This window comes from Mesoplodon bidens, assembly GCF_964165515.1.
Source record: "Mesoplodon bidens genome assembly, chromosome: X".
Taxonomy (NCBI): Eukaryota; Metazoa; Chordata; class Mammalia; order Artiodactyla; family Ziphiidae; genus Mesoplodon; species Mesoplodon bidens.
In genome coordinates, this window is record NC_138163.1 from 137,641,455 (window position 1) to 137,669,320 (window position 27,866).

Genomic DNA, 27,866 nt, shown 5'->3' on the forward strand with positions numbered 1-27,866 from the left:
CGGTACACAGCAAACGAGGGTCGTTCAGGGTCAGCAGACTTGCAAGTGAGGGCCGGCCCGCAGGTGGCGCATACGGACTAAAATGCATCCCGAGGTATCCGAACACAGTATGACTCGAGTCGAGAAAGTCTTATCCCTTACCCGCCCTAGCGGACACCAAGGTCAAGCGGCCGAACGCGCGCCGCCATGTCGAGTCCAGAGGTTTAAGTGGAGCAGGCGGAGCCTAGCGGACGCCCGCGTCGGCGCGATGACGTCACAGACCCGCGCGGGTAGTCCGGCCTCAATCCCTTCTGCGGAAGCTTCCTGGGCGGGCGGGTCCGGCCCTGATAGGCGGGGCCGGGTTGAGTGACGGCCCGGCCCCGCCTTCCGGATGAGGGACGGGGTCTGGCGCGGGGAGGACGGAGTTCTACACGGAAGTGCCTCAGGCCTGCGTTGGTAGGGTGGAGCGCGGGGCGGGTGGCAGGTTCCGGCCCCCCGGAGGTGGCTCCCGGGCAAGTGGGTCCGCGTAGGCATCCCCGGGGGGTGTTGCAGCAGCGACCCTCGTCCCGCCATCCCCAGACCACAGGGTGGGGGGACACTGGGCCTGCGTACGCTGGGTCTGCCCCCCTGGAGACCCATCCCCTTCTCTCCTCTCCAATCTGAAGAAATTAAACCCAAACCGGGGCTCGGCTGCAGCCATTGAGCCTCCTTTCGCACAGGGCCTGGCTCTGCGCATCAGAACGAGGGTTTCCGGTTCCTAAATTCCAGGCCGGGGCCAAGTGCCTAATCTGAAAGTCCCGGGACCCCCGAGAAACCCCTGAGGGCATCCAGGGGGAGCAGTTGGGGGGGGCACTGTTTTATACACGTGGTGAAATCGTTTCCCCTGAAGTTTCATGAAATATAGTTTCATTGTTAGATTTGTTGCAAGTATCAGGTGATGCAGATGTCATTTCTTTGAACCTCCAGTTGCCCTCACCAGTCATGACCTCAGTTTGTCTTGAGAAACTTGGCTATGAAATACACTGCATCGTTGAATAATTGAGTATTGCATTATTGAATAATTGAGAGCATCAGGTTAAAAAAACAAAACAGCAACAAAAAACGGATGCTCACGATGGAAACGGTGGGGAGCCAAGACATAGGTTTTAAACTCACTGATGCACTCGCAAAGAGCCAATGTGTCTTTCATTTGAAGTTTGCTACCGTCTCTAATGATTTTACCAATACCCCACACCCCCAAAAGTATCAAAAGGTCAAGAAAAAAGGACCAAATGCCTTGCCAATGGGAATTTAACCATTTGGTCTTTACCAAGTAATTAAAAAGTAGGTTGCATAGTCTATGTACTGAACAAATATAGACTGTTGTAATTTTTTTTTAATTAATATGATTGTAGTGGGTCAAGGTGAGAGAGGGAAAAGTTTCCTTGAAAGATTTGGGTGTTTAATTAGACTTTAATTGAAAAGATTATGCTTAGAACAGAGAATTCTGTATATAAAAGCCTTGGAATGATGACTAGCATAAGAGTACACAGCGTGTGGAACAAACTATACCAACTTAACGGGCATTTTTGGGTTTTGTGTCACCAATTTCACAGCTAGAATGAAGCACATCAACTTGTCGTTTGCAGCGTGTGGGTTTCTGGGCATTTACCACTTGGGGGCAGCATCCGCACTTTGCAAACACGGCAAAAAGCTCCTGAAGAATGTCAAGGCCTTTGCCGGGGCTTCTGCGGGATCCTTGGTTGCTTCTGTCCTGCTAACAGCGCCACAAAAAATAGAGGTAATTAAGTAGTAACTAGGCTGTGTTTCTCATCCAGAAATTACGCCCAAACAACGAAGATGATTGTTAACTATATACTAAGTTAATGCAGAGAGATAATCCTTTGCCTGGGAAACAGAAAAGGTTGACTTCTTCTAAAATTTAATCATTCGGGATCTCTTCTCTCCATTTGGAAAAGATTATTATTTTGAGTGACAACAAGACAAGGAAATAAAATCCCTTCTTTTACTCTTGAGTGTTTATTTAGTCTTAAGATTCCAGCTTTGTTTCTTTCAAGCAAAGGATATTTCTCCATTAACTGATCATGAGAAGAGCACAGAGCCTGTTCTCAAGGCCTTGAACATGTAGCTGATAAGTCTTTGCTTGCTCCTATTTACAGACAGGCATATAAACTAAAATGTTGGCCTGTAATCTCTTTTTTTAAAAATTTTTATTTATTTTTGGCTGCATTGGGTCTTCATTGCTGTACGCGGGCTTTCTCTAGTTGCAGCGAGCAGGGGCTACTCTTTGTAGTGGTGCGAGGGCTTCTCATTGCTGTGGCTTCTCTTGTTGCAGAGCACGGGCTCTAGGCACGCCGGCTTCAGTCGTTGCAGCACACGGGCTTAGTAGTTGTGGCGCACGGGCTTAGTTGCTCCGCAGCACGTGGGATCCTCCCAGAACAGGGATCGAACCTGTGTCCCCTGCATTGGCAGGCGGATTCTCAACCACTGTGCCACCAGGGAAGTCCCTGTAATCTCTTTTAAGAGGAATGATATTGGAATTTAATTTGTTTTTCATTCCACAGTAAGAAGAAACCCTGAATTCCAAGCAGTTTATCTAGAAGTAATAAAAATAAGCATTAAGTATTTCATTTAATGTAATCTATGTTTTTAAAGTCTGTTTTCTGCTTCTAGACAGCCATCAATGCATTCTCTGTGAGAACTAGCTTCTGCAGGTGGAGAATATTCTATTTGTTAATTACTTACATTCTCTAGCAGCTTGGAATAGTAATCAAATAATGATTAACATTTCCTTGCCCAAGGATGAGTTTGTTACATTTAAATGTTGAAATCCACAACATTTTAAACATCAGAAATCTTGTTTTCAAATCTCTGATGAGCTGCTTATGGAAGAGAAACTGGACTTTAGACCAGTTATTCAGAAATCCACTGCTCTTTTTCTTTTTTATATACTAGAAAAGTGATGGAAAATTTTAGAGATTGTACAGGATGAGAACCTGAAATCAGGGAAAGTATACATGAAGTGTGCAAACTCCCCCCAAAGTAGCAGACTCATGTGCTTTGAATTGCAAGCTAGTCCCTCCCAGCTTTTTATTTCCTTTCTGAAGCAGGGGGCTACTAAGGGGTTGTTTACTCCTGTTCAGTGCAGTCTTTCCTTCAGGTGGGAGCAAATCCCAAGCTTTGGATTTGGGTGGATTTGGTTTCGAATCCTCAGCAGATTTCAAAATATATTAAGTGTGATTTAGAATTAGACTGATTTGGAAATACTGTGATCATATAGCCCCTTCATTGAAATTCTGTGACGTTCAGACATTGAATCCTTTACCTGAATTTGTGACTTGATATCAGTCTGATTACCTGTTCTTATTTACATTTTCGATAAATTGGAGATCGAGTCGTATTGTCTCATTGTGTTGGTCAGACCTTAGGGGTAACTCTTTATCGGGCGCTCACGCTGGCAGGTGGAAAATGATCTCTGGATTCACCTAGGGCATCCTCGTTTCTCCTTTCTCAAAATCAGTTTTCAGCCATTTGCCTTGAGGTTATTTTATTTCTTTTCTCTTGAGCATTTGAAATCTACCCCTTGAAGGATGGCTTTGAGCTTTCTTAGGAAACTGTTTTCTACCTACTCAAGTCCCTGTTAGCTCAGTTCTCCCTGTTGATAGATATATAAGTTCTTCCAGCTTCGTGGTGTTGTGACAGAGATGTGAGTAATGAATCCAGTTCCAAGCCGGTGCACGTACAATTAAGAGCAGCACCTAACGCTGGTGTATTTTAGGTGGCAGGCAGATTTAGACTTTGATATGTTAAAAGCTCAGCGCAGCCAGCCTTTCCTCAGCCCTCAGAATTTGCCAGGCATGGTGTTAGACACAGCGGGGGGCTAACTCAAAGATAAGTGCATTCCTTAATAGGTTTCCAGTGGCCGTGCGTGTATGTGTGTGTGTGTGTGTGTAACCAAAAATAACACAAGAAAATAAGCTGGGTGTGCAGTGTGGCTTAGTAGAAAGAGCATACACCGGGCGGGGCACCCCCATTTCTCACCTAGAAGTCTACAGCGGTTTTTTTTTTTTTTTTTGCCGCCTGTTAGCCCCGACTGGGGGGACTTTTATGAAAGACCAGTGCCCCAGGCTAATCTCCAAGGACTCTGATCCGGTAGAGTCATCATCGCAAGTCCCTTCTCTGTTGGTGGCGGTGGTGTGAATCCTCAGCACTGTTGTAGAGCTGCAGTCCGAATGTTCTCGAGGCCACAGGATTGGGGTGGGTGAGGAATTTAATTATATTGGAGAAGCCTGTAGAGAAATGTGCTCAGTTACAATTAGAACCCAGCCGTCAAGGATTTTCCACAGGTGGGCAAAGAGCCACGTGAGGTGGTTTAAAAATAAAAAGAAAAAGAAAAACATATTGCAATTGGCAGACCATATAGCTTGCCTGGGGACCAGGAATGGTGGGTGAGGAGCAGGCCTCGTGGGGATGCGTGCCTGTGAAGCATCCGACATCTGGGATTGGCTTTATACAGTCCAGGTGCCTTGTGTGATAGGCACAGGGTTCTGGAACCAGAATCGTAATGTTTTTGACAAAACATAGGGTCACCTATTAATTTTCTTTTTCAGGAATGTAACGAGTTTACCTACAGTTTTGCCGAAGAAATCCGAAGGCAGACTTTTGGGGCCATGACACCCGGCTATGATTTCATGGCCCGATTGAGGTACATATAGAGTACATTTCCCCTACCGCCCCCCCCACCCCGAAGCCTGTGAAGACAGAGGATGCTCTGGATACCTTGTAGCAAGCTCAGTCAGCATTCTCTCTCCTGAAACATTTACAAGGCGGTCCGTAATTAAAGGTGAATCGTGCAGTGCGTGGCCAAGCCACTCAAGATGGCTGTGCGCTTGCTCTCTGTACATCCCCTGCTCGACCAGTCCTTGCTTCATCTGCACCCACTACTCTCACAAACGGGCTTCCCTCCTGCCCCAGCTAATCCTGGGCCAGAGCGGCTCCACCTGGTAGTTTATTAAAGGGAGATACCTGCCCTCCACGATGGGTGTTAAGCTGACGGGCTGTGAGCTGTTAGTTTCTATGGTAACAGACGAGCCCACCTGCCATCCATTCCCCATATAAATGGTGGCGTCCTTCGCCCCCGGCTAGCCAAGATGGCTGCTTGTCCTGGCTGCCGGCTGCCGAACGCGATGGGGTGTCTCTCCAGGACTCTTTTGCTTTGGACATGTAAGATTCCCCCATCCAGTAAGCCATAGGTGTCGCTGTCACTGTCTCCGGGCTCTTTCTCGGGTCTCCAGTCTGGGCAGCTACAAGGCTTGCAGGCCCGTGGGGCGCAGCCCGACACGCGGGTCCCTTTTTCTTCTTCAGGAGCGGAGTGGAGGCGATTCTCCCTCCCAACGCGCACGAGCTGGCTCACAACCGCCTGCACGTCTCCATCACCAACACCAAGACCAGAGAAAACTACTTAGTCTCCAGTTTTCCCTGCCGGGAGGACCTCGTTAAGGTAACATGGCCGCTTTCCTTGTTGGGGGAAATGAGCAAGTGCTGATATACGTACTTGCCCCAACAGTGAGCGCGCCCGCGTTCTTTAGATCCAGCATTGCATACCACGCCTGATAGATGGTACACGCTCCAGAAATCATGCGTCTGACGGATGCATCCGCTAGTATCCCTCCGAGGCTCCCAGAGGCCTCCGGAGTAGCTCAGTGTTTTTTTGTTTTGTTTTTGCTGTACGCGGGACTCTCACTGTTGTGCCCTCTCCCGTTGCGGAGCACAGGCTCCGGTCGCGCAGGCCCCGGTCGCGCAGGCCCAGCGGCCACGGCTCTCGGGCCCAGCCGCTCCGCGGCATGTGGGATCCTCCCGGACCGGGGCACGAACCCGCGCGTCCCCCGCATCGGCAGGCGGACTCTCAACCACTGCGCCACCAGGGAAGCCCAGCTCAGTGTTTTTTTCTTGTGATGTTCCGTGTGCTCACGTTTATCCTGCGATTAAACTTGAGTAGCAAGAACCTTTCCTTACGTTGATGTAGATAATACTTCTGCAGTTTGTGTAAGAGTTTGTCTTAGCACTACCGTATTCGGTCCTTCTACAGCCCTGTAAATCAGGTGAGATTACTGTCCTTTTGTCGCTTTTTTAAGAGAAGAAACGGGTGGAAAGGTTTTGCGTGACCCACCCCAGGGTGTACTGATTGCCAGTGGGAATCCAGGTCTCTTACCTTTTCACTCTAATGTTCCCTTTCCTTCCTTCCATTTTGCGTTGATGCCTTTCTGTCCAAACGCATGTGAAAGTTGTTTGGGAAATCATTGCCTCTGGGATAGGTCAGCTGATTTGCAAATAACAGTGCATTGCTAAGGTAATACATTAAATATTTTAAATTTGAAAGGGTGCACTTCTCTTAGAAAAGCCAGGCTGTTTTCTTCTTCTTCCTCTTGTGGGAATCGTAGCAAGCTTCAGGTGATACAGAGGACGTGTGTTTGGATACAGCAGCAGGCAATAGATTGAGAGAGCTACAAGTTCCACCTGAATGAGATGATAAATGCATTAATTTTTACTATCAAAACTCACTGTTCGAATTTTATGTTTGAATGATATGATTTGAAATACCTAATGAAATGTTGAGCTGACAAGTAAAATTACTTTGTGACTTAAGAGATTAGCATATTTTCACTCCCGTCTCTCACTTATACATTAATAGTCATTCCATCTTAGAAAAATATTTTTCTATAATATTATTATACTCTTGTGTAGACTTAAAAAAATAGAAAGGGAGAAGCTGATAATCCATGCCTGAATTGTCACAAATTGTCAATGCCAACGCAGATATATCAGGCTTGCAGTGGTTAGAATACCTCTTCTTTTTGGTAAGAGAACAAGGTTGGGAGCAAAAGACTATCATCCTATCATGAAACAAGAGGGGAATTCTACCCACAGTTACTACCTTCTCCTTGAGTCTGTCCGTGGCTACTGTATCTACAGTGGCCGAGCCCCTGATGTTTCCTATATCCCGCCCTGATTTACTTACCACTGTTCCTCATACGAATTTTACTGCTCTGTTTACTTAGTTTTTGTCTATCTTCCTTCACGAGAGTGTAAGCTCGGGGTGGGGGGGTGGGTAGGAGGGTCCAGGGACTGCTGTGTTCTGTCCACTGCTGTATTCCCAGCGCCTGGCACAGTGTCATCTCCATCAACCTGTGCTCCATGAGTGAATGGGAATGAATAAATCAATGAACTAAGATGGCATCTATTAAAAGAATGAAGAAGCTGGATCCTTCATGTTCAATGATCTGGCCAAATGTAATTGAGCTCGTTAGTGGCCCAGCTGGGACCACAGTCCAGGCCTCTAACATTCTGCTTGGTAGCCATGCCCCCCTCTCCCAACGCGAGATAAAATCACCCTCCTAATTCCTTTCATGTGGGAGTGTCGTGAGCTGAATAACATCCCCAAAGATGTCCACGCTGTAATCCCCAGGACCTGTGAATACGGCGTCTCCCATGGCAAAAGGGATTGTATAGATGGGGTGAAGATGAGGGTCTTGATGGGGGAGGTGATCCCGGGTTATCTGGGCCGACCCAAACTAATTTAATCACACGTGTCCTTAAAAATGGAGACGTTTGCTGGTTCTGAGACTCAGGAGCCTTTGTATGAGGAGGGCACTAGGGGTGCTCCCCTCGACAGCCCGTGAGGCGGAGGGACCTCAGTCCTACAGCCAGTGGAACTGAATGCTACCAGTATCTGAATGAGCAGGAAACCAAGTCTCCCCTCAAGCCCGCAGGAAGGAACGCAGCCCTGCCAACACCTGGATTTGTTTTGCCCAGGTGGATCCGGGCCCGTGCTCATACATTTATTTGTGTGGTTTTAGCCTTTCAATTTGTGGTAACTTGTTATAGCAGCCATAGCAAACTACTGCAGTAAGCAAACAGGACTTTTTTTTTTTTTTTTTTTTTTTTTTTGCGGTACGCGGGCCTCTCCCTGTTGTGGCCTCTCCCGTTGCGGAGCACAGGCTCCGGATGCGCAGGCTCAGCGGCCATGGCTCACGGGCCCAGCCGCTTCGCGGCATGTGGGATCTTCCCAGACCAGGGCCCGAACCCATGTCCCCTGCATCGGCAGGTGGACTCTCAACCACTGCGCCCCCAGGGAAGCCCGCAAACAGGACTTTTTTGATTTGCTTTGTTTTGGATAATAACTACTCAGAGAACTGGTGTCATTACTTGAGTTCATTGAACAGAAGAGAACTAGTTGGCACAAACGTATAACACCTTGTAAGGAGAATCATTGAATAATTAACATGTATCCTAGGTTATACGAGAAGCAGTTTAAATGTTCAGTAGAATGCTCTAACCTTTTGCAGAAACTCAAAGGAAGGATAGATGATTCCTTGACAGCAGATGGTGGCTATAAAAATGTATGAAATGTATGCCTGGAATACTCATGAGCATGAGTAAGACTGGTGAAGACTGCAGGAGGGAGGGAGAAGAATACGAAGGGAAAATAAAATATCTCCCCCTCCCCCCAACACACACACACGCTGGGCAGTGACATGCTGTGTTCTGAAGAAAGAGGCCAGTGGGAGACCGCTGTCTGGGGTGGTGGTTCTGACCGCCTCATTCAGTGTCAGGGGAGAGAAGAAAGGCGCCGGCTACTCCCCCACGTCCTTAGCTAGAGACCGGAGGGCGCTGAGTTCCAGAAGCCAAGAAGGAGAAGCAGCCCACAGTTTGTAACTGGCGTCTCCTGGGAGCTTTGCTTGCCTGGCTCTGATCCCTCAACCTTGGGTTTAATGTCTATGATCTGGGAAGTCTGTAGGTGACAGACGGAGATTAAATCAATTGCTAGCCAGGACAGGAATGTGGGCGAGTACTAAATATTGGTGATTTTTAATCAATGCCTCGTTTATTCTCTTAATTACTAGATTTTCTTTTTGATGCCAAGCTCTTCATTATCCACCAGCCGACTGCTGCCTTTTATTACAGATAGGCTGTCTGTGTACCTGAAAATCAAACTAGAAAGCTGTATCTCAAAGTGTATGCATGGGTGTCCGTGTGTCTCTGTCTTGTTACACTGTCTTGGATTATCACTTGTTTTTTTTGCATCTCCCAGTGTTCCTGTTTAGGTCTGTCATTCCCTGATAGCGTCCTCTGAGGCTAATTACGTTTGAGCCTCAGTTTTCTCAACTGTGAAATGGAGATGAAAGCTAATCAGTGTTACCATGGCGAGTAAATTGAAAAAATCATGTAAAAGTGTGCTTGAAATAGTCAAGTCCTATAAGCTTGTTAATTACAGTCAATATTTAGTAAATAATGAACAAATAAGATAATAAGCCACACACATCACTGGTCAGCATCCCTGTGTAAGTCTGTCATGAAATTTTAAGGTCCCAGCTTTCTTTTTGCAGGCTGGGTAGGCTTCACCCTTTCTTAAACATTTTCTTCTTTTACCCCTTATCTTTGTTCATGAGCAACATGCTCACCTACATCTATAAAATCTCGGGAAATGGATTACGACCAAGTTTTTGCTGCCTTTAGGCATCTGATTTTTACACCTCTTCAACCATTGACCTGGTGTACGTTCACCAATGTGCTTGTGTGATGATTCATACTTAAAATTATATTAACTTCACTTTTGGTGGCATGAAAAAATTATTCTTTCATCTGATAGTTGCAATGATAGTTGATTATTTTCTGAGAACCTCTTTGGACCAATTATGTGGTCCAAAGACTCATTTTATTTGGGATTGGATTTCCATAGTATTTGGGATCTTATGTCCATGGTGATTTCATTCAGTGCTATGGTCTGAATGTTTGTGTCCCCCCCAAATTCCTGTGTTGAAATCCTAACCCCCAATATGATGGTATTTGGAGGCAGGGGTCTGTCGGTCATGAGGGTCATGACTGATTAGGTCATGATGAGGTCATGAGGCTGGAGCCCTCATGAATGGGATTAGTGCCCTTGTAAAAGAGACCCCGGAGAGCTCCCTCACCCCTTCTACCATGTGAGGACATAGAAGTGGGTTCTCAGTAGACACTGAATCTACCAGCCCCTTGATCTTGGACTTCTGAGATTCCAGAACTGTGAGAAGATAAACTTGTGTCCTTTCTAAGGCACCCAGTCTGTGGTATTTTGTTGTAGCAGCCTGAGCAGACTGAGACAGGAACTTGGCACTGACAGGTGAGGATGCTGCTGTAACAAATACCTAAAAGTGTGGAAGCGGCTTTGGAGCTGAGTAACGGGCAGGGGCTCAATGAGTTGAGAGGTGCCTGTTAGAAAAAGCCTGCGTTGCCGTCGGTGATTCTGGTGACGACTCGGAAAGAAAAAAAAACAAACCATAGAGAGAGCCTCCGTCTTCTTAGAGAGACCTGGGTAGTAAAGGTCATAGTGATGAGGTCTCAGACGGAAGCGAGGAAATGTTATCAGACAGTGGAGGAAAGGTCACCCGTGTTATACATTGACCAAGAATAGCAGGATTATGTTCATGTCCTCGTGATCTGGGGATGGTAGAACTTGCAAGTGATGACACTGGATATTTGATGAGGTGATTTCTAAGCAAAGTGTTGAAGGAGCAGCCTGGTTTCTCTTGGCTACTTAGAGTAAAACGCAAGAAGAGAGAAATACTTAAAGATGGAATTGTTCCTCAGAAGCAAAGCAGAACTTAAAGATTTGGAACCTTCTCAGCCTATGCATACTGAAGAGAATAAGAGAGCCTGTCAGGAAGGGTGTGGCCATCTGGCCAGATAACCTTGTGATAAGGAGGTTCGATGAGTTGGCCGTCTAGACAGAAGCCAGGACCTATATGTAGTCGAAGACCATGGACACAGGCCCTTCAGAGATCATCAGGGCAGCTCCCTTCCACCAGAGGCCCCCGAGTGCCAGGACCCCCGCCAGCACAGGGCACTGCAGAGACGTCCCACTAGGGCAGTGCCCTGCAGAGCCATGGGGCCAGGGCTAAGCCCCACATTGCCCCGTAACCCCATACCGTAGAGCGCTGATTCCAGCCCTGGGGAGCATCAGCCAGGAGGCCCAGGCACAGAGGCAAATACTCGTCATGGCTCCTTAGCAACTCCTTGATTTGTGGGCCCATTTACATATTGTGCCCTGAATGTCCCAATGTATACATCTTGCACCTCAACTCACTCATTTTAAGCTCCAGATTTAATTCTGGGCTATCCTTCTTCAGAAGGAAACTTGCAATCAGGAAATCCAAACATATTTCAATATTAACCTCCCGCAACGCATACTTAGGGAAGTAAACCCTTTATTTAAAAGACAGTCGTACGCCACCTCCACAGCTCAGCAGGAATGACTTTGAAATCAACCGTGCCACGGAGGGGGAGGGCTAGTGTTCTGGCGCTTGTCTGAATTGGTACAAAGCATCAAATTTGTGTTTAAAACTGACGCCCCGCGTGTGTGCTCTGAAATGCTCTTTTGACATCCATGAATGCTCTTTGGCACACATACACCCAGCAAGCTGTTCCTGCAGAATGGTGGCCCTCTTGGGAAGAGGAACCCTGTCTCCATCGCCAGGATGTCCTGAATTTCCTTGCACACCGTGAGCATATGTTCTTACAGCAAGACCTTCTCACGTTTAGCCCTGTGAAGGTGAAATAAGGACTGAATTTAAGATTGGTCATTATCTTGAAGACTGGGTGAGACAAATTTGAATCTGTCTTTGAATTTCAACTACACCAGCAGGTTCTGAATACACAGCCAGATTCTCATTAAACTCCACAGTCAACTTTAGGCGTAAATGAAACTGGTTGACAATTTATTCTCTAAGGAAGCCAGGCCACGTAACTTTCTAAACACCCCTTTTCTATAACATGTAAAATGAAAAGAGCTAGTCTGAACGTGTATTGAATACACACTTGGCCATGCTTTATACAGTTGCTACAGGAAGTCGCTGACTTTTATTTTTATCCTTGTGTATTTGGTGAGAAGGAAACAGAAACCAAATCAATGGTTTAACATACATGTAATTCTTAAAGTGCTGGGCTAAGTGACAGGGCAGGAACACTAACTAGGTCCCTGCCTTCTGTATCGGTGTCCTCAACCAAAACAGTCTGCAGACATGGCTAAATGTCCCCAGGGGGCTCAGACCCCCGGCCCCCCAGCTTGAGAACCACTGCCCTAGATGTATCGATATTTGTTGGTGAGAAAAATTTCACTGGAACACCAGTGAGGTAAGACAGTAAAAGCATGTTGAGGCCTAATAGTACATATTTCGTGAACTGTCCCCAGCCTTAGAAAATCCTGTTTGCTTGCAGTAAAATGGCAGTAAGCTGACATCGAATTAAGACAAGCCGCTTAGTTCCTAACTATCAAAAGCTAATTTTTCCACTAACCATAGTTTGATATACAAATCACTAGCCCATATAAACTATGACAGAACAAATACACTGATTTTGGGGGGAATGATGGGTATTTTCCAGTTCACTGCACTTTTCCTATCAGTTCAGAGGATTCTTACTGTTACTATATGTATCAAAGTAATTGGATAGCATTTTGCATCTAAACAGCTCAAAAAGAGTTCTAAGCATTAACTTGTGAACTTCACATTATAATTTGACACACGGGAGGTAAAAAACCCACATAATTCTGTTTCTAAGGGTAGTGATTTTTTTTTTCTTTTTTTTTTTTTTGGCAGGCCACATTTCTGCTTGTTATAGTGAAGTAAGTCATTACAGTTATAGAGTGTGTTTGGCTGTTTAAAGGCGTCTAAGTACTGTAATTTCCCAATATGTGTGCTATCCACAAATTGTTTCGGTTATCGCTATGGTGCAGTGTTGCATTTTTGCTGAATAACTTCATTAAATAGCTGCATTGTGCTTGCAGAAGGTACCTAGGGTCTGTAATTAATTTTTTAAAGGAGTAGCCAACTGATGATAGGGCCAGGTTAGGGTGAAGGCAGTGACCATAACTGTGAACAGCCTTGCTCTGAAAAATGCTCAGCTGCCCAGGTCGGGGCTACCAGGGGGCTGACGAGGTTGGGCCTGAAGAGGCTTGGTTTCTATCCTGTTGGCCCCACGGATGGATGTGATCTTCCACAAATCACCGGAGGGGATGCTCACTCCTGCTTGGCGTCTTTGTGGAGAGGGTGTGGGTAACGTCATGGGGGCCCCACGCCGAAAGCTGAGATTTTGAAGTGAATGCCTAAGTGGGGAGCTCATTTGCATTGACCTTTCTTAGAAGGCCGAGAAATCTTGTGCAAGGGTGTCATCACACCATGGCTTAATGCTTTGCTCTCCACACCTTAAAGTTCGAATACCTGCATTTTCACTCCACACGGGGCCCAGATGTTGCGTAGCTGATTCTGGCACCCAGCATCAGCCTGGCACAGCAGAAATGTGCAGTAGCACCTGGCATGATCCCTTCCTGTCTCCTGCTAGAGTCCCTTTGTTGTGCTTTGACACCATTGAGATTCCTTCTACTCCAATCTGAAGCCCCACCACGCTGCTCGGGCCAGCTGTCAGGGGCCTGTGGCTGAGGCCGCGCTTGCACCCAGGACTGATGCTCTGGCGCTCACGTACACCAGCAGCATGGGAGGATGCTGTTTCCCCACTACGGAGGGTCTTCATTCCTACTATGGAGAAGGGGGGGGGTACCTGCAGGTATCAGTAGCATCCGGCTGTGAAGGAGATGCACACCTTTTCCCGTCTGTGGGATCTTTGGTCACGAGGAGCCATCGCATAAGAAAGTCTGTGCCAAGTCCCAGCGGTGTCGCAATACAGTTGTGTCAGGTCGCTGCCCACAGAGGAGTGTCCTATAGAAATCACGTTATGCTGGTGACTGGGTCTCTCATTTACTTGCACTTCATTCAGAATAAATCAGCTATTTTTTAAAAACTTTTATTGGAGTATAATTGCTTTACAATGTTGTTAGTTTCTACTGTACAGCAAAGTGACTCAGCTATACATACACGTATATCCCCTCTTTCTTGGATCTCCTTCCCATTTAGGTCACCACAGAGCACTGAGTAGAGTTCCCTGAGCTATACAGTAGGTTCTCATTAGTTATCTATTTTATACATAGTATCAATAGTGTATATATGTCCATCCCAATCTCCCAGTTCATCCCATTCCCGCCCCCTTTCCCCCCTTGGTATCCATAGGTTTGTTCTCTACATCTCTGTCTCTGATTCTGTTTTGCAGATAAGATCACCTATACCATTTTTCTAGATTCCACATAGATGCATTAATATACAGTATTTGTCTTTCTCTTTCTGACTGACTTCAGTCGGTATGACAGTCTCTAGGTCCATCCACGTCTCTACAAATGACCCAGTTTCATTCCTGTTTATGGCTGAGTAATATTCCATTGTATATATGTACCCCATCTTCTTTATTCATTCCTCCGTTGATGGACATTTAGGTTGCTTCCATGTTCTAGCTCTTGTAAATAGTGCTGCAGTGAACACTGGGGTGCATGTGTCTTTTTAAATTATGGTTTTCTCTGGGTATATGCCCAGTAGTGGGATTGCTGGGTTTTGAGAGCGGACCTCACAAATCATACTTAAAGCATTCTTTCTTTGGGGGAAATGCCCTCTGATCTCTAAAGAGTTCTAAGTGGATGATGTACAAATCATTTTGGCGATCATAATCCAGTTCTGAATAATATCTACTTGGAAAAAAAATCTTGTGAACTCTCTGACAACAAACAGCCATGGAGTCTTCAATTATCAATTGAAGGATTGGAGCTTAAGTATTCCATATCTAATACTGTATCTTTCCAAATAGAACACTAGCGATTTGAAAACTGCATTGCAGAATAAAACTTGTATATGTCAGAAAAGCTCCCAGAGCTCAGCTTCTTCTGCGGGAAGAAATGGCAATATTTTAAATGGCAATCTTTTTCGACTTTTTAAATGGAAGAGAAAGTGTAATTGGTGCCCCTCCCTGCCAGTGTCTCATTAACATCCAGGCCATGTAACTAGCCCATGAAATGTGCTACATCCTGGTGACATAAATGAAAACATCCCCTGAGCTGTAATAACCAGAGGGGTTTGCTTCTCTGGAAGATAGAGTGAAACTTTCAAATAATTCTTACAGTGTAGGATAGAACGTCGTAAATAACTTACTTGCAACCTGTACACACTCAGGAATTTAGACTTATCTGGACTTTAATTGTGTAATGACTTGGCTGTCTACAATTTAAGTGCCAGTATTACTCGGGTGAAGTGGATGGAGTTGGAGAACAATGAATTGTGCATATCTCTTTAAGGTCTTTTCTGATATCAATAAATGTTATCTTCTATTTAAGGGTGTCCCACTGTGTACTTGAAATACATGGAACTTATTTTATTGTTGTAGTAAATTTTTTTTTTTTTTTTTTTTTTTTTTTTACGGTACGTGGGCCTCTCACTGTTGTGGTCTCTCCCGCTGCGGAGCACAGGCTCCGGACGCGCAGGCTCAGCGACCATGGCTCACGGACCCAGCCGCTCCACGGCATGCGGGATCCTCCCGGACCGGGGCACGAACCCGCGTCCCCTGCATCGGCAGGCGGACTCCCAACCACTGCGCCACCAGGGAAGCCCTGTAGTAAATTTTTGTACGTTTAAACAATTTTAATATCATAGTAGGTGACATGAAATGTATCGTAAGAATGTTAATGCCTCCTTTCACAAGCTGTTTCTTTATCCGTCTAGGTCCTGTTAGCCAGCAGCTTTCTGCCCATTTACGCAGGACTAAAACCAGTGGAATACAAAGGACAGGTAAGATGCTTACAGCTGACAAATGATCAGTAAATCCCGTGTTCATACGTTTCCTTCGAAAGATCCGATTGTATTATTATTCTGGTGGCTCCAACTCCATTTGTATGACTTGTTTCCCCATAGTTTTGTTTCTATTTAGCAGAAAAAAACAAAAAAAAATCAAGTGCAGGTGCTGTGGTGCCCTATCACCTGCACACTTGCACACACACACCGATAACCAGACACAATATCTATTCACCACACACCAGAGTTAAAAGTTGTGTGATCAAACACAGTAGCTATTTAATACATAAACCGGAGATATGCATCTCAGAACCAAATACAGTATCTATTTAACCCACACCAGAGATACATACTTTTTGTCATCAAATACACTGTCTCTTTAACACCTACTCAAGATCAGGCACATATTCATGGATGATTAATGCCATTTGTCTTATATATACATGATACGTACGTATTCATTCATAAATGTGCACAGGAAAAGTGTTTAATAGCTGTCACTCATTCTTTCACTTTGAAGGCCCAGCACAGGGCCTGTGCTCAGTGAATGCATGATCTTACAACCAAGGAATTGACTTTTGCAAATCTGTTAGCTGATGTGATTGGGGATCTGTCTGTGTTCTGACCTTGTCAGGCCTTGTGATTTTCTTTCTCTGAGTTTTCCTGGTCATTCCCGCCCTTTTCTGTGCTTCTCATAGGATCCTTGGCCCAAAGCAGTCTGCCCTGGGACGGTTGTCTCAAACGGGCAGATGAGGAGGGTAAGGCTGAGTCACTGGATGAGGCCATGTAGATGGACAGCCTCAGAGTGGACCATCAGGTCCCACTTGGACTCTGTTTATTACCTATATGCATACAGTATGTTATTTGCAGTGATGGGCTTACATGTTGTAGGCTAAAACCCTCTCTGTGACCAAGTAGAAACATAATATACATTGAATTTTTTAAAGCAGCATAAAATAAACATAAGCTCATGGAAACCCAGGTGTTTTTTTTGTTGTTGTTTTGGGTTTTTTTTTCCTATTTCGGATACTGCCCCTCAGAGCTAGCAGATACTCAGGTACCAAGGAGTATGATCTTTGCTGTCATTTGAAGATTTGAGAGGTATCCCCCTTTACATAATGATTTTAAGGTCAGTTAAGCAGTATTTTCTCTTAGAGCCGTAAAAAAAATCAACATTTATGTTTACATATAAATTTCGAATACAGATGCTATCAAAATCAACTTTACATTATGATTATGACCTTTAATTTTATGATCTGAAATGTAATGATTTTACTTCACGCTATTGCTTGATAATATATAATCATGACAGAAATGGCTAAATGGTAGAAAAAATATGCAAAATGCTCAGGTGTTTCATGAGATTGTGTACGATCATGAAAAGGGGATTCAGAATCCAAGAATCAACAGAATTGCTGTTGCGATGGATAAATTAAGAGGTGGTGACTGAGAACGTGGGATGTAGGTATAGTAAGGAAGGTGATGGAAAGGAGATGGGGGGGAAAAGGAGGGATGGAATCAAGGCTAGAAGAGAGCTGAGTCCCAGAAGCCTAGTATATTCTAAGACTATGCTGAACATTTCCCGTGTTTAATTAGTAATAACTGTATTATGAAGGAGATGCGGGTGGTAATGGCTCCTAGTTTCTTCCAACATACACTGTCCTCTTCTTCCTTAGTAACAGAAACCCAATTTTTTTCTGGGCCTGTTACCATGTAGATAAAAGGCCACATTCTCCAGCTTCCCTTGCAGCTAGGTGTGGCCACCCCCTTATGTGCTGGCAGTGAGAGGTAGGCCGAATTACTGTGGGACTTACAGGAAGGGAGGTTGTGTACCTTTCTTTCCTTCCTGCTGCCTGGGACTTAGATGTGATGACCAGAGCTCTGGCATCTGTTCTGGATCATGAGGTCACAGATCACACCCTAGACAGAGACAAATAATGAGATGCAAAGACCTGGGCCCTGAGTAACTTGAGGAGGGGGACCTTACCAGGCCACCTTCTGTATTTCTTTTACCAGGAAAAGTAAAACTTCTGTATTTATTGCTTTCTCTTGGATGCATTAGAGTCCACTCCCATGTGCTGTAGGGATTATTACTCCCATATTTTACAGATGAGGAAATTGAGTTGTAAAAACATTTTCACTTCACTGAGGTCACCAGGCTTAGTAAGGGGGTCACTTTCTCAGGATGATTTCTAATGTTTGCATCTGTGCTGTGCCTCTTGCTTTACTTTGCCTTGGTCATTCCTTTAAAAAAACATCTCCCTTATTTTATTTCTGTCCCTCCCCATCCCCACTGCTCCAGGTGTATGACAGGAAGCCTAGGAATAGTTAAAGGGTGAAATGTTCTCAGTTGAATTTCCTGCTATGTGATTGAATACTTAGATGGGAACATGAAAGGGCAGCCTCAATTAAACAGGGAATGCAGCACCTGGAGGTGTGAGAAAAAAGGGACCTTGGGAGGCGGGACAGGCCTTGCTGATGACTGACATCTGTGCACAGTTGGCACGTCATAATTACTTGTTGAATAGAACCTAATGTCTCCAGAAAGCGTTCGGTTTACCTTGGGTGTTTAATGAAGCCCAGGAAGAGGGGCCCCCGTTCACACAATGATTGACAGTGTGCTCCTCGGAGACCTTGCTTCGTGTTACAGCCACACAGTGGCGACTTGCCAGTGCCCTTGTGTGCTTGCTATGGACTCTGTCAGCCCCCTCCCTTCCCTCAGCTGAATACGCTTTGTAGACCAGGTTAGTCTGGAGAATCGCTCCATTTTCAGGGAAATGCGAACTTTGCTTTAAATGCAGTGTTTTGCTGTGGGTGTGAGCTTTTCCTAACTCCATAAAACTTTGTGTCACGCTTTCTCCTGTTCTGGGCTTTGATGCTTTTGTGGGGGTCAGGTTTTGATTTGCTGGTTGGCCTTGGTGGTTTTTCTGCAGCGATGGCGGTTGCAGCAGCAGGGGGGCAGAGAGAGCTCAGCATCGCTTGGGTTTGAGGCAGACCAACAGGTGTCCTGAGCTGCTTCTGCATGCAGCTCCTGTCCAACCCGCTGACCACTCATCTCCACGTCCGGTGTCACTTAGCTATGGAACATACTGGGTTTCACTGATACTTATTTGTGGACCTGATATTTTTATTGAAAAAAATCTTTTATTAATCACGTAGAAGTTTCATACCTTCATAAGACTTAAAATTGACTTAAGCCACAGTAAATAACAGCATAAATACTTCCTAAACTGTCTACCAGTTGTTCGAAGTGGTACAACATCTTGGAAAACGGCTTGGTTTTCCTAATTTTTTATTTTTTGAATTTTTAAAATTAATTAATTAATTTTTAAATTTTATTTATTTATTTTTGGCCGTGTTGGGTCTTCGTTGCCGCGGGCGGGCTTTCTCTACTTGCCGAGAGGGGCGCTACTCTTTATTGCGGTGCGCGGGCTTCTCATTGCAGTGGCTTCTCTTGATGCAGAGCACGGGGTCTAGGCATGTGGGCTTCATTAGTTGTGGTGGGCTGGCTCAGTAGTTGTGCCGCACGGGCTTTGTTGCTCCACAGCATGTGGGATCTTCCTGGACCAGGGCTCGAACCTATGTCCCCTGCATTGGCAGGCGGATTCTTCCCACCAGGGAAGTTCCTGGTTTTCCTAATTTTTTAAAGAGTTTTTGTCACTTTCTCTGGCTTTATCTTAGGAGACTGTTTTTAGCACCCTACTTATACTTGATATTCATTAACAATTGAATAAATGGAAATAAATTGAAGTTCAGTCTTATCATTTTTACCAGTGGATTTTCCTTCAGTGTACATGGCCTCTTTCCAGTGAGTGAATAAGCTGTGGGAATGTGCCTACTTTCAGAGCACGTTTTCACAGGTTCTGGTCATCAGTGTGGAACAAGAATAAGGATTTTCAAGAGGAGCTCTTAACTGATCAGTTTTTGTTTTTGTTTTTTTAATATTTATTTATTTATTTATTTAGGCTTTGCTGGGTCTTAGTTGCAGCACGCGGGATCTTTTTAGTTGCAGCATGCAAACTCTTAGTTGCGGCATGAGGGATCTAGTTCCCCGACCAGGGATCAAACCCGGGCACCCTGCACTGGGAGCTCGGAGTCTTACCCACTGGACCACCAGGGAGATCCCTGATCAGTGTTTTTTTGTTTGTTTTTTTTGTTTCATTTTAAGACATGGCATTAGTGTTGGCAAGTGACTATTTTATTGTTATTTTGATATTTTAATCTGTGGAACTGTGATGCAGATCACAAGAAGAGCTATAGGTTTGGTTTTTGCTCTGGGTTAGATTTCAAGTAATATTTTAACAGTGTATTGTATAGAGAATATTTATCATTGTATTCTAGTCATTGAGCCTTTTGCATGGGTTATGAATTATTAATCTTTTCATTATTGGCATATCTGTGGGAAGGAGAATTGTAGAATACTGTTACTATGTATTTGTATACAATTATTATTACAGTCCTTTGGCTTGTATTTCTTCATGATTTAGACATGTCACGAGGATACATAGCTCAATCACTGTCATAGCTGGGCGACCAGCTAGATTTGGCTTGATGGAACTCTGGTTATCAATTTACAGCTATGCTGAAATAGAAGCTCTTATTTTTCATTGGCTTTTTAAATTCTGCATGTCTATTTGATTTTTGAAAAAATAGGTTAGTTTTCCAGGGAACATCTTCTATTAATAAATAGCACTTGTAGAATTTCAACTGCTAGAGTTTCCTGAAAGTTGGGTACGTAGAATCACCATTTTTGAGCAACCTTCAGAAATCCAAAAATTAAGTCGGCAATTTACCCAAAATCATTATTTAGTACAAGTCAGTACTGCAGGTTTTCTCAGGCAGTTTTTAATTTTTAAAATTTTATTTATTTTAACCTGTCACCCTTTCATTAAAAAATCTCCTATGTCTCTTGTCCCCTCCTGTGTTTCTTCATCCCACATGGTAGATTCTGACCTGTGTCCTGGGGGGTGGGTATCTATTTGACATGAACACACTCCCTCTCCCTTCTCCCCCTCCCCCCTTCATCCCTCCCCCTTCCTCCCTCTCCCCCTTTTTCCCTCTCCCCCTCCCACTTTCACCCTCTCACCCCTCCCCTTCCTCCCTCTCCTCTCACCCCTCCTCCTCCCTCCCTCTCCCCTCCTCCTCTCCTCCCTCTTCCCCTCCCCCTCTTCCTCCCTCTTACCCTTCCCTCTCCCACCCACCCTCTCCCCCCTCACCCTTCACCCTTCCTCTCTCCCCCTTCCTCCCTTTCACCCCTCCCCCTTCCTCCCTCTTACCCCTCCCTCTCCCCTCCCCCTTCCTCCCTCTCCCACTCCCTCCTTCCTCCCTCTCCCCCTCCCCCTTTCTCCCTCTCCCTTCTCCTCCTCCCCCTTATTCCCTCTGCCCCCTCCCCCTTCATCCCTCCCCCTTGTCCCTCTCCCCCTCCCCCTTCCACCCTCTCACCCCTCCCCTTCCTCCCTCTCCCCTTCCCCCCTCCCCTTCCTCCCTCTTCCCCTCCCTCCCTCTTCCCCTCCCTCTTCCCCCTCTCCTTTCCTCCCTCTTCCCCTTCCTCCCTCTCCCCTTCCTCCCTCTCCCCCTTCCTCCTCTCCTCCCCCTTCCTCCTCTCCTCCCCCTTCTTTCCCCCCTCACCCTTCACCCTTCCTCTCTCCCTCTCCCCCCTCCCCCTCCCCCTCCCCTCCCCACTCTGTTTTGAGTCATGCCCAAGAACCTTGTGTAGGTGTGACTGTTTGTTCTCTATATCATGACAGCAAACAAGGTATGTTTGTAACTAAAATTTTTTTTTCAAACCTCCTTCACTTCCCCTCAGCCCTGCAGAAACAGTTCTGGTCTTCCCTGCTTCTGCTGTGTCTTACAGTGTGTGAGGAAGAACAGTGAGTGTGGAGTGAATGGACCAGCTCCACCCCTTTTGCCAGCGTGCTTTCCAGCAGGGCTGGCAAATATTTTCTTTTCTTTTTAATTGAAGTAAAGTTGATTTACAGTCTTGTGCCAATCTCTTCTGTACAGCAAAGTGACTCAGTTTTACACAGAGACGTTCTTTTTTCATATTCTTTTCCATTCTGTTTTATCCCAGGAGGTTGGATATAGTTCCCTGTGCTGTACAGTAGGACCTTGTTCATCCATCCTATTTATAGATATAAATGTCTCATTCAGTCTTCCAAAAAAAGTACTTTAAAAATTTATTTTATTGAAGTATAGTTGATTTACAATGTTGTGTTTAATTTCTGCTGCACAGCAGAGTGACTCAGTTATACACATAGATACATACTTTTTCATATTGTTTTCCATTACTCTTTATCACAGGATATTGAATATAGTTCCCTGTGCTCTGCAGTAGGACCTTGTTGTTTATCCATTCTATATATACTAGTTTATATCTGCTAACCCCAAACTCCCAATTCCTCCCTCCCCCACCCTCCTTTCCCCTGGTAACCACAAGTCTGTTCTCTAGGTCTGTGAGTCTGTTTCTGTTTTGTAGGTAAGTTCATTTGTGTCACACTTTAGGTTCCACATGTAAGTGATATCATATGGTATTTGTCTTTCTGGCAAAAGTATTTTTTGTTGACTTGGTTTTTGAGCAAAATACACTTAAAGCAAATTCAGCCCTGCATCGCGGTTCCATCGTGAGCATATCGCAGTGTGGAATGCACATCCAGGCGCACACTGGGTGTTGTGGAAACACTTGCTAGATGAACAAATAAGCCCTTTCAGCTGAAGTGACCACCTCGAATTTTAAAGTTTCCTCTTTAATTATGTAACAAGAGTTGCTGGAATTCGTGAGCCTCGCATGTACCCATAACATGTCATGTGTAAGGCAGGGGTTGACACGTACTGACAGATGAATACCCTGCTGGGCGTGGGTGTGACAGGTGCCATTACCCTTTAGAATAAGTGCATTAGCTCTGGTTTCCAGTGCTCTCACCCTCAGAGGACAGTCACGCTAGACCCCCTACCCCACCACGGGACACGAGGTTTTCTTCTCTACTGAGTAGTTGTGCCTTCACAACTCTCTAGGCTTAGGCAGTGGACCTTACCATGGAGCACGTTTAGAATATGGTCAGAGATGGGAATCAAGGGTATTAGGACAAGTGACGGCAACTGCGGGGACAGAAGCTAGTTTGATTTTTGAAACACATTTTGCCCGGGAATTTTTTTTTTTTTTTTTTTTTTTTAACGTATTTGGGCCTTCCCTTTCCTTTGAGGATGACGGTGCTAGGTACTGAAACTAACCAACACAGGGCAAAACTACCCTGGGAAGACCCATGAGGAAAACTGTGGAATCCTAGGACTCAGGGCAGTAGTTCCCAGCTTATGGAGTGCTGTCCACGAGGTGGGAATGGGGGACTGACCTGGAGGAATGTGTTGCAAACAGTCAGAATCATGGCCAGGAGTATATGAAGTGCAGAATTTTAAACCGTCTGTACCACACGCAGTATATTTGCAAGGAGGAATGTTGGCTGCTGTTGGCGTCGTTTCCAGAAGTTTTGCTAGAATCTGAGTGCCCGAGTGTGTGTGTGTGTGTGTGGTTGTTGGGAGTGATACAGCTCTGGAGAGCATGAAGCAGGAGTAAGATGCACACTGCATTGAGAACATCGGAGCTGGTGGGCTTATGGTGACACAGGAGTCAGTAACGCTGAAAATCGAATCAAGTCATTTGATAAGCTATGTGTTTTCCCTAGTCATTTATCCAATCAGAATAAGCTAACAAGAGCGAACAAAACTTGGAAAAAAAGATCTTCAGTTCCCTGGAACCTCAGTCATTAGCCCTATGGTAGATTAGAACACTTAGCAATTTAATGAGCCAGACTGACCTTCTCTTCCTTAAGTTGAATAAATCAGGTGAGTTCTCAGTTAAGTTATATGACCCTTGGTACATAGTTTTAATTTCCCTTGATGAAACCTGTATGAATTTTTACATCATTAGTGAGATATTCTACTGAGGATAAGAAAGGCAATTTTGGAAGGTGTCTTTTTTGTTCTCTCTCTAGGTACTATCCTATTCCAGAAATTGGTATCTACACCCAAAGCAATCAGGGAAGAAGAAAAAAAGCTCCAGGTCAATAAGGCACAGAACCAGATATCTGGGGGCCTTCTCACTACAAACCTCCCTTTTGTAGACTGTGTTTGTATAGTTGTGTGCATGTGTATATATGTATGCGTATTTCCACATACACATATTATACATAAACATGTGTGCTCTATAATAAACATAATTATATGTGTTTTGTTCTTTTAAAAATAATGACAATAAGCGAATTAATCTAGGTCAGGTTCATTTTAATCTAATCTATTTATGTTTTCTCCTCCACCAAAATGCAATTCCCTCAACAGAAATTTTCAACACATTTTCACCTTTTATTACTTTCTTTTATTCCCTTTGGGGGGAGTTGGTGGCTGGCTGAGGCCTTTGTAAACAGTGCAGTACTGATCATTTAGTAACCAGCTCTAGAAGTCAAAACAAGAAAGACGTTTAAAAAAAGACATGTTAGAAAAGAGGAATGAACAGTTTTAACTGAGTTAAGGATGCTTTACTTTATTTTTTTATTTTTTAAATCTTTGGCTGTGTTGGATCTTCGTTGCTGGGCGTGGGCTTTCACTAGTTCAGGGGAGCAGGAGCTACTCTTCGTTGTGGTGCATGGGCTCAGTAGTTGTGGCTCGTGGGCTTCAGTAGTTGCAGCACGTGGGCTTCAGTAGTTGCGGCACATGGGCTCAGCAGTTGTGGCGCACGGGCTTAGTTGCTCCGCGGCATGTGGGATCTTCCTGGACTGGGGATCAAACCCATGTCCCCTGTATTGGCAGGTGGATTCTTAACCACTGCGCCACCAGGGAAGTCCCAGGATGCTTTATTCTAACTGGTTTCTTGCTCCTCAGCCCACCTTCTTGCTGTCTCCACAAAAGATTCTTTTGTGCAGCATTCTCCACAATTTCCAGCCCCCGCTTTTTCTTTTCACATCCCCTGCAGGGTATTTCCAATTCAGATACAGCTGGGAGCATTTCAACTTCAGCGTTGCATGTGTGCTTATTTATTTATCGTTAGAGCTGATTCTGTTAACGTGTGGGCTCAAGGACCGATGGAGACTCTTTTGCCTTGAAACAGTGTAAGGAGTATTATCATCTTTGTGTTTCTTCAATCCTTTCCCAGTGTACCATTCTGCACAAGCCTCTAGAAGCTTCTCTGACCTGCTCTGTCCACGCCTTTCCTTTGAGCTTGGGTCTGAAAGCACAGAATCTCTTCTGAGTAATGTTCCTGTTTAACACAGCGCCCCTCCTCCCCAATTCTTCAAGGCTTGAAGACCTTACATACTCAGGAACCGCTTTGGCAATGGAAGGGTTTCTGGCGGTTCTATTTATTTTTAAGTTTGCTACAGAAAATGCCGATTTCCAGTTCTTAGGATAAAAGTAGAACCTCCTGGGACTTCCCTGGCAGTCCAACGGTGAAGACTCCGTGCTTCCACTGCAAGGGGGCACAGGTTCCATCCCTAGTCAGGGAACTAAGATCCCACAAGCCACGCAGCACAAACTCCCGTTTTGGGGACGGTTTGCTCAGTGTCACAGTAAACCTGGCTTTGCATTCTGATTAGATCATGAACCCCAGCCTAATTACCCATGGCTTCTTATGCAAGCACCGTCATCAGTAAAAATTTAGGTACTTCTTATGTGAAATGATCCACTTAAAGCTTTTAAACAATTGGAGAGACTTCCTGATTCCGTTCAGGGTTCTTATTATATGGGTTAATGATATGCATACAAAGATTTGCTTTGCTTCCAAAACAAACCTAATCTGACGGGTCCTGATAAATCGTAAGTTAAGGGCGTTCCCAAGGCATGCACTGTTAGAGGAAAGGGTCCTTTTGGGGAAATGCATGCTCATTTTCTTCACATGGGAGGGATGCTGTCGACAGGTGCTGATGAGCGGTGTGCTTTCCACAGAAGTGGATAGACGGAGGCTTTACCGACAGCCTACCCCTCCTGCCTGTAGGCCGGACAGTGACCATCTCACCATTCAGCGGGCGAATGGACATCTCCCCGCAGGACAAAGGGCAGCTGGATTTCTATGTGACCATCACCAAGCAGGACATACTGGTGAGTAATGATGTTCACTGGTAAGTGAAGCCTCTTCATCTCCGAGAACTTTCCACGTGCTTCCAGAACTTTGGCAACTCAGTTTTATGTACAAATCGCATAAATATCTTAAATAATCTACACGTGTCACGCATATGGACATGACTGTTACTATCAACAGTCTATTTGTGAAACATTTTCCATGTCTTCACTTATTTTTCAGGGCAGTCTACTGGGCAGGATTTCAGTGCACTTTTAAATTAGATCATTTAGTTGTTTTAAAAGCTGGCAGGAATTCAGTAGGTAAACACATCAGAGAAAAACTTAGGACCTAACAGAATAACTTACATAAAAATGTGGATTCCCTTCATCTCGTCGCATAGTTCTCAGCAGGAGGTGATATTGTACGCAGGAGACACTGGCAGGGTCTGGAGACAGTTTTGGTCATCACGTCTGGGGTGTGTGCTGGCGTCTAGTGGGTGGAGCCCGGGGACGCTGCTCAGCATCCTGCAGTGCACAGGACGGTCCCACCACAAAGAAGCATCTGGCTCAAAACGTCAGTGGTCCCCAGGCTGAAAAACCCTCATGCAGTGTATGGGTGGGGGTGAATTTTTAAATTTAATTTTCTTCCTCCTGATTTTTTTTTTAATTGCTAGTAGCACCTATGATAAGAAAGCTTAGGTTACAGAGATGATGTCCATTTACCTGTACTGTGATATCCTCCAGCTTCCGTTTGTCTTTCTGTCCTAGTTGTCCATGGCAAACTTGGTGAGGTTTCACCAAGCCCTTTTCCCACCAAGCGAGACGATAATGGAATCACTATATCATCGTGGCTTTGATGACACCATCAAGTTTTTACTTAAAGAAAGTTGGTTTGAATACAACGCTTAAAACTTTACAATGCAAAACACATTTCAGACCTTTTTTTTTTTTTTTTTTTTCTGTGGTATGTGGGCCTCTCACTGCTGTGGCCTCTCCCACCGCGGAGCACAGGCTCCGGACGCACAGGCCCAGCGGCCATGGCTCACGGGCCCAGCCGCTCCGCGGCACGTGGGATCCTCCCGGACCGGGGCACGAACCCGCGTCCCCTGCATCGGCAGGCGGACTCCCAACCACTGCGCCACCAGGGAAGTCCCAGACCGTTCTTGATGGGGGTTTGTAATTAAATCCTTTTTTAAAAGCCTATCATAACTCTCTATCTGTTTTGTTATTAGTTTTGGTAATATTTGTAATGTTTAATATTTAAACCATTACTCGGTGCAAGGAAATGAGGCATCTTGGTTGCATTTGGCAACGTCATTAAGAAGGTTCCACTCAGGTGACAAGGAATCGTTTCAAGAGAACCATCACGTCCGTTGACAGCCCGTTGGAAAGGTACGGGGTTCTCCGGGGAAACCATGGAATGTTGAACATGAGGGTCGTGGTGTGCACGTTCTCTGCACGGATAATGTGTCAGCACCCTTTAGACGTGAAGCACGGGTGTTTCCAGGAGACAACGGTGTCCTGTCGTTCCAGAACGGAAGGAAGTATGTTCTCAGGCTGCGCCCCACTCCCTCTCAGGTGGGCCAGGAAGGATGTGAGAAATCGTCGGCATCATGAAAGGCCTTTAACAAGGGGTGGAGCAACAAAGGCTTGCTTTTCCTGGGTGTGTACAGTTGTTTCTGGTGTGGAGGTAGAAAGGTGAAAAGCAGAGAGTAACCGGAAGCCCAGAGTTTGCAATTAGCTGTCTCTTCCCTAGTCCTCGTCCTCCGTAAAGCTGCTCGCCAGCTAACGTGATTGTCAGGCTCTTCGGACGCCTCCCTGTTAATATTCTCTGTCCTTACCTCCCCAGCTCTTTCTCTGTCCTGGTTTCTCTGTCTTTCTCTCCCTGTTCCTTCAAGGCCATACTTCACCAAGTGTTCAGCCATTACTGTGTGTACCAGACATAGGTACTCTAAGAACTTAAATGGATAAAATACTACTAGACACAAAGAACCAAGTCAACCAAGTAGCCTAGCAAATAATAATTCAATCCAGAATCATCGTTCCTTCATTATTTTTAAATCGTGCTATACTGACCCCAGGTCTTCCATGTTTTGAGTAGTTGTCCTGTCACTTGACTCGTGTGTAGGTTTACACTGACTCATGTAC

The 27,866-nt window shown here is 45.2% G+C and overlaps 1 protein-coding gene across 4 annotated transcripts; it reads left to right on the top strand.

Annotated features, from left to right (window-relative positions):
* Positions 1-385: 385 nt before the first annotated feature.
* Positions 386-26,922, top strand: LOC308608425 (patatin-like phospholipase domain-containing protein 4). 4 transcript variants are annotated; one of them, XM_081221460.1, is made up of 7 exons: positions 391-435; positions 1,575-1,759; positions 4,590-4,684; positions 5,344-5,479; positions 15,609-15,674; positions 25,577-25,757; positions 26,487-26,922. In XM_081221460.1, the coding sequence occupies exons 2-7, from the start codon at positions 1,580-1,582 to the stop codon at positions 26,573-26,575; spliced, it is 747 nt and encodes a 248-aa protein (XP_081077586.1). In that variant the 5' UTR covers positions 391-435; positions 1,575-1,579; the 3' UTR covers positions 26,576-26,922. The 4 variants fall into 4 exon arrangements, with proteins under 4 accessions (XP_081077587.1, XP_081077586.1, XP_081077584.1 ...); XM_081221458.1 differs by having other exon boundaries at positions 25,605-25,757; XM_081221459.1 differs by lacking the exon at positions 391-435 and adding an exon at positions 479-495 and having other exon boundaries at positions 25,605-25,757.
* Positions 26,923-27,866: the final 944 nt, after the last annotated feature.

Coding starts and splice junctions, on each gene's coding strand:
- LOC308608425 (XM_081221458.1), top strand. CDS start 1,580: ATGAAGCACATCAACTTGTCGTTTGCAGCGTGTGGGTTTCTGGGCATT. Junction 4,685..5,343: donor GATTTCATGGCCCGATTGAG/GTACATATAGAG, acceptor TTTCTTCTTCAG/GAGCGGAGTGGAGGCGATTC. Junction 5,480..15,608: donor GCCGGGAGGACCTCGTTAAG/GTAACATGGCCG, acceptor TTATCCGTCTAG/GTCCTGTTAGCCAGCAGCTT.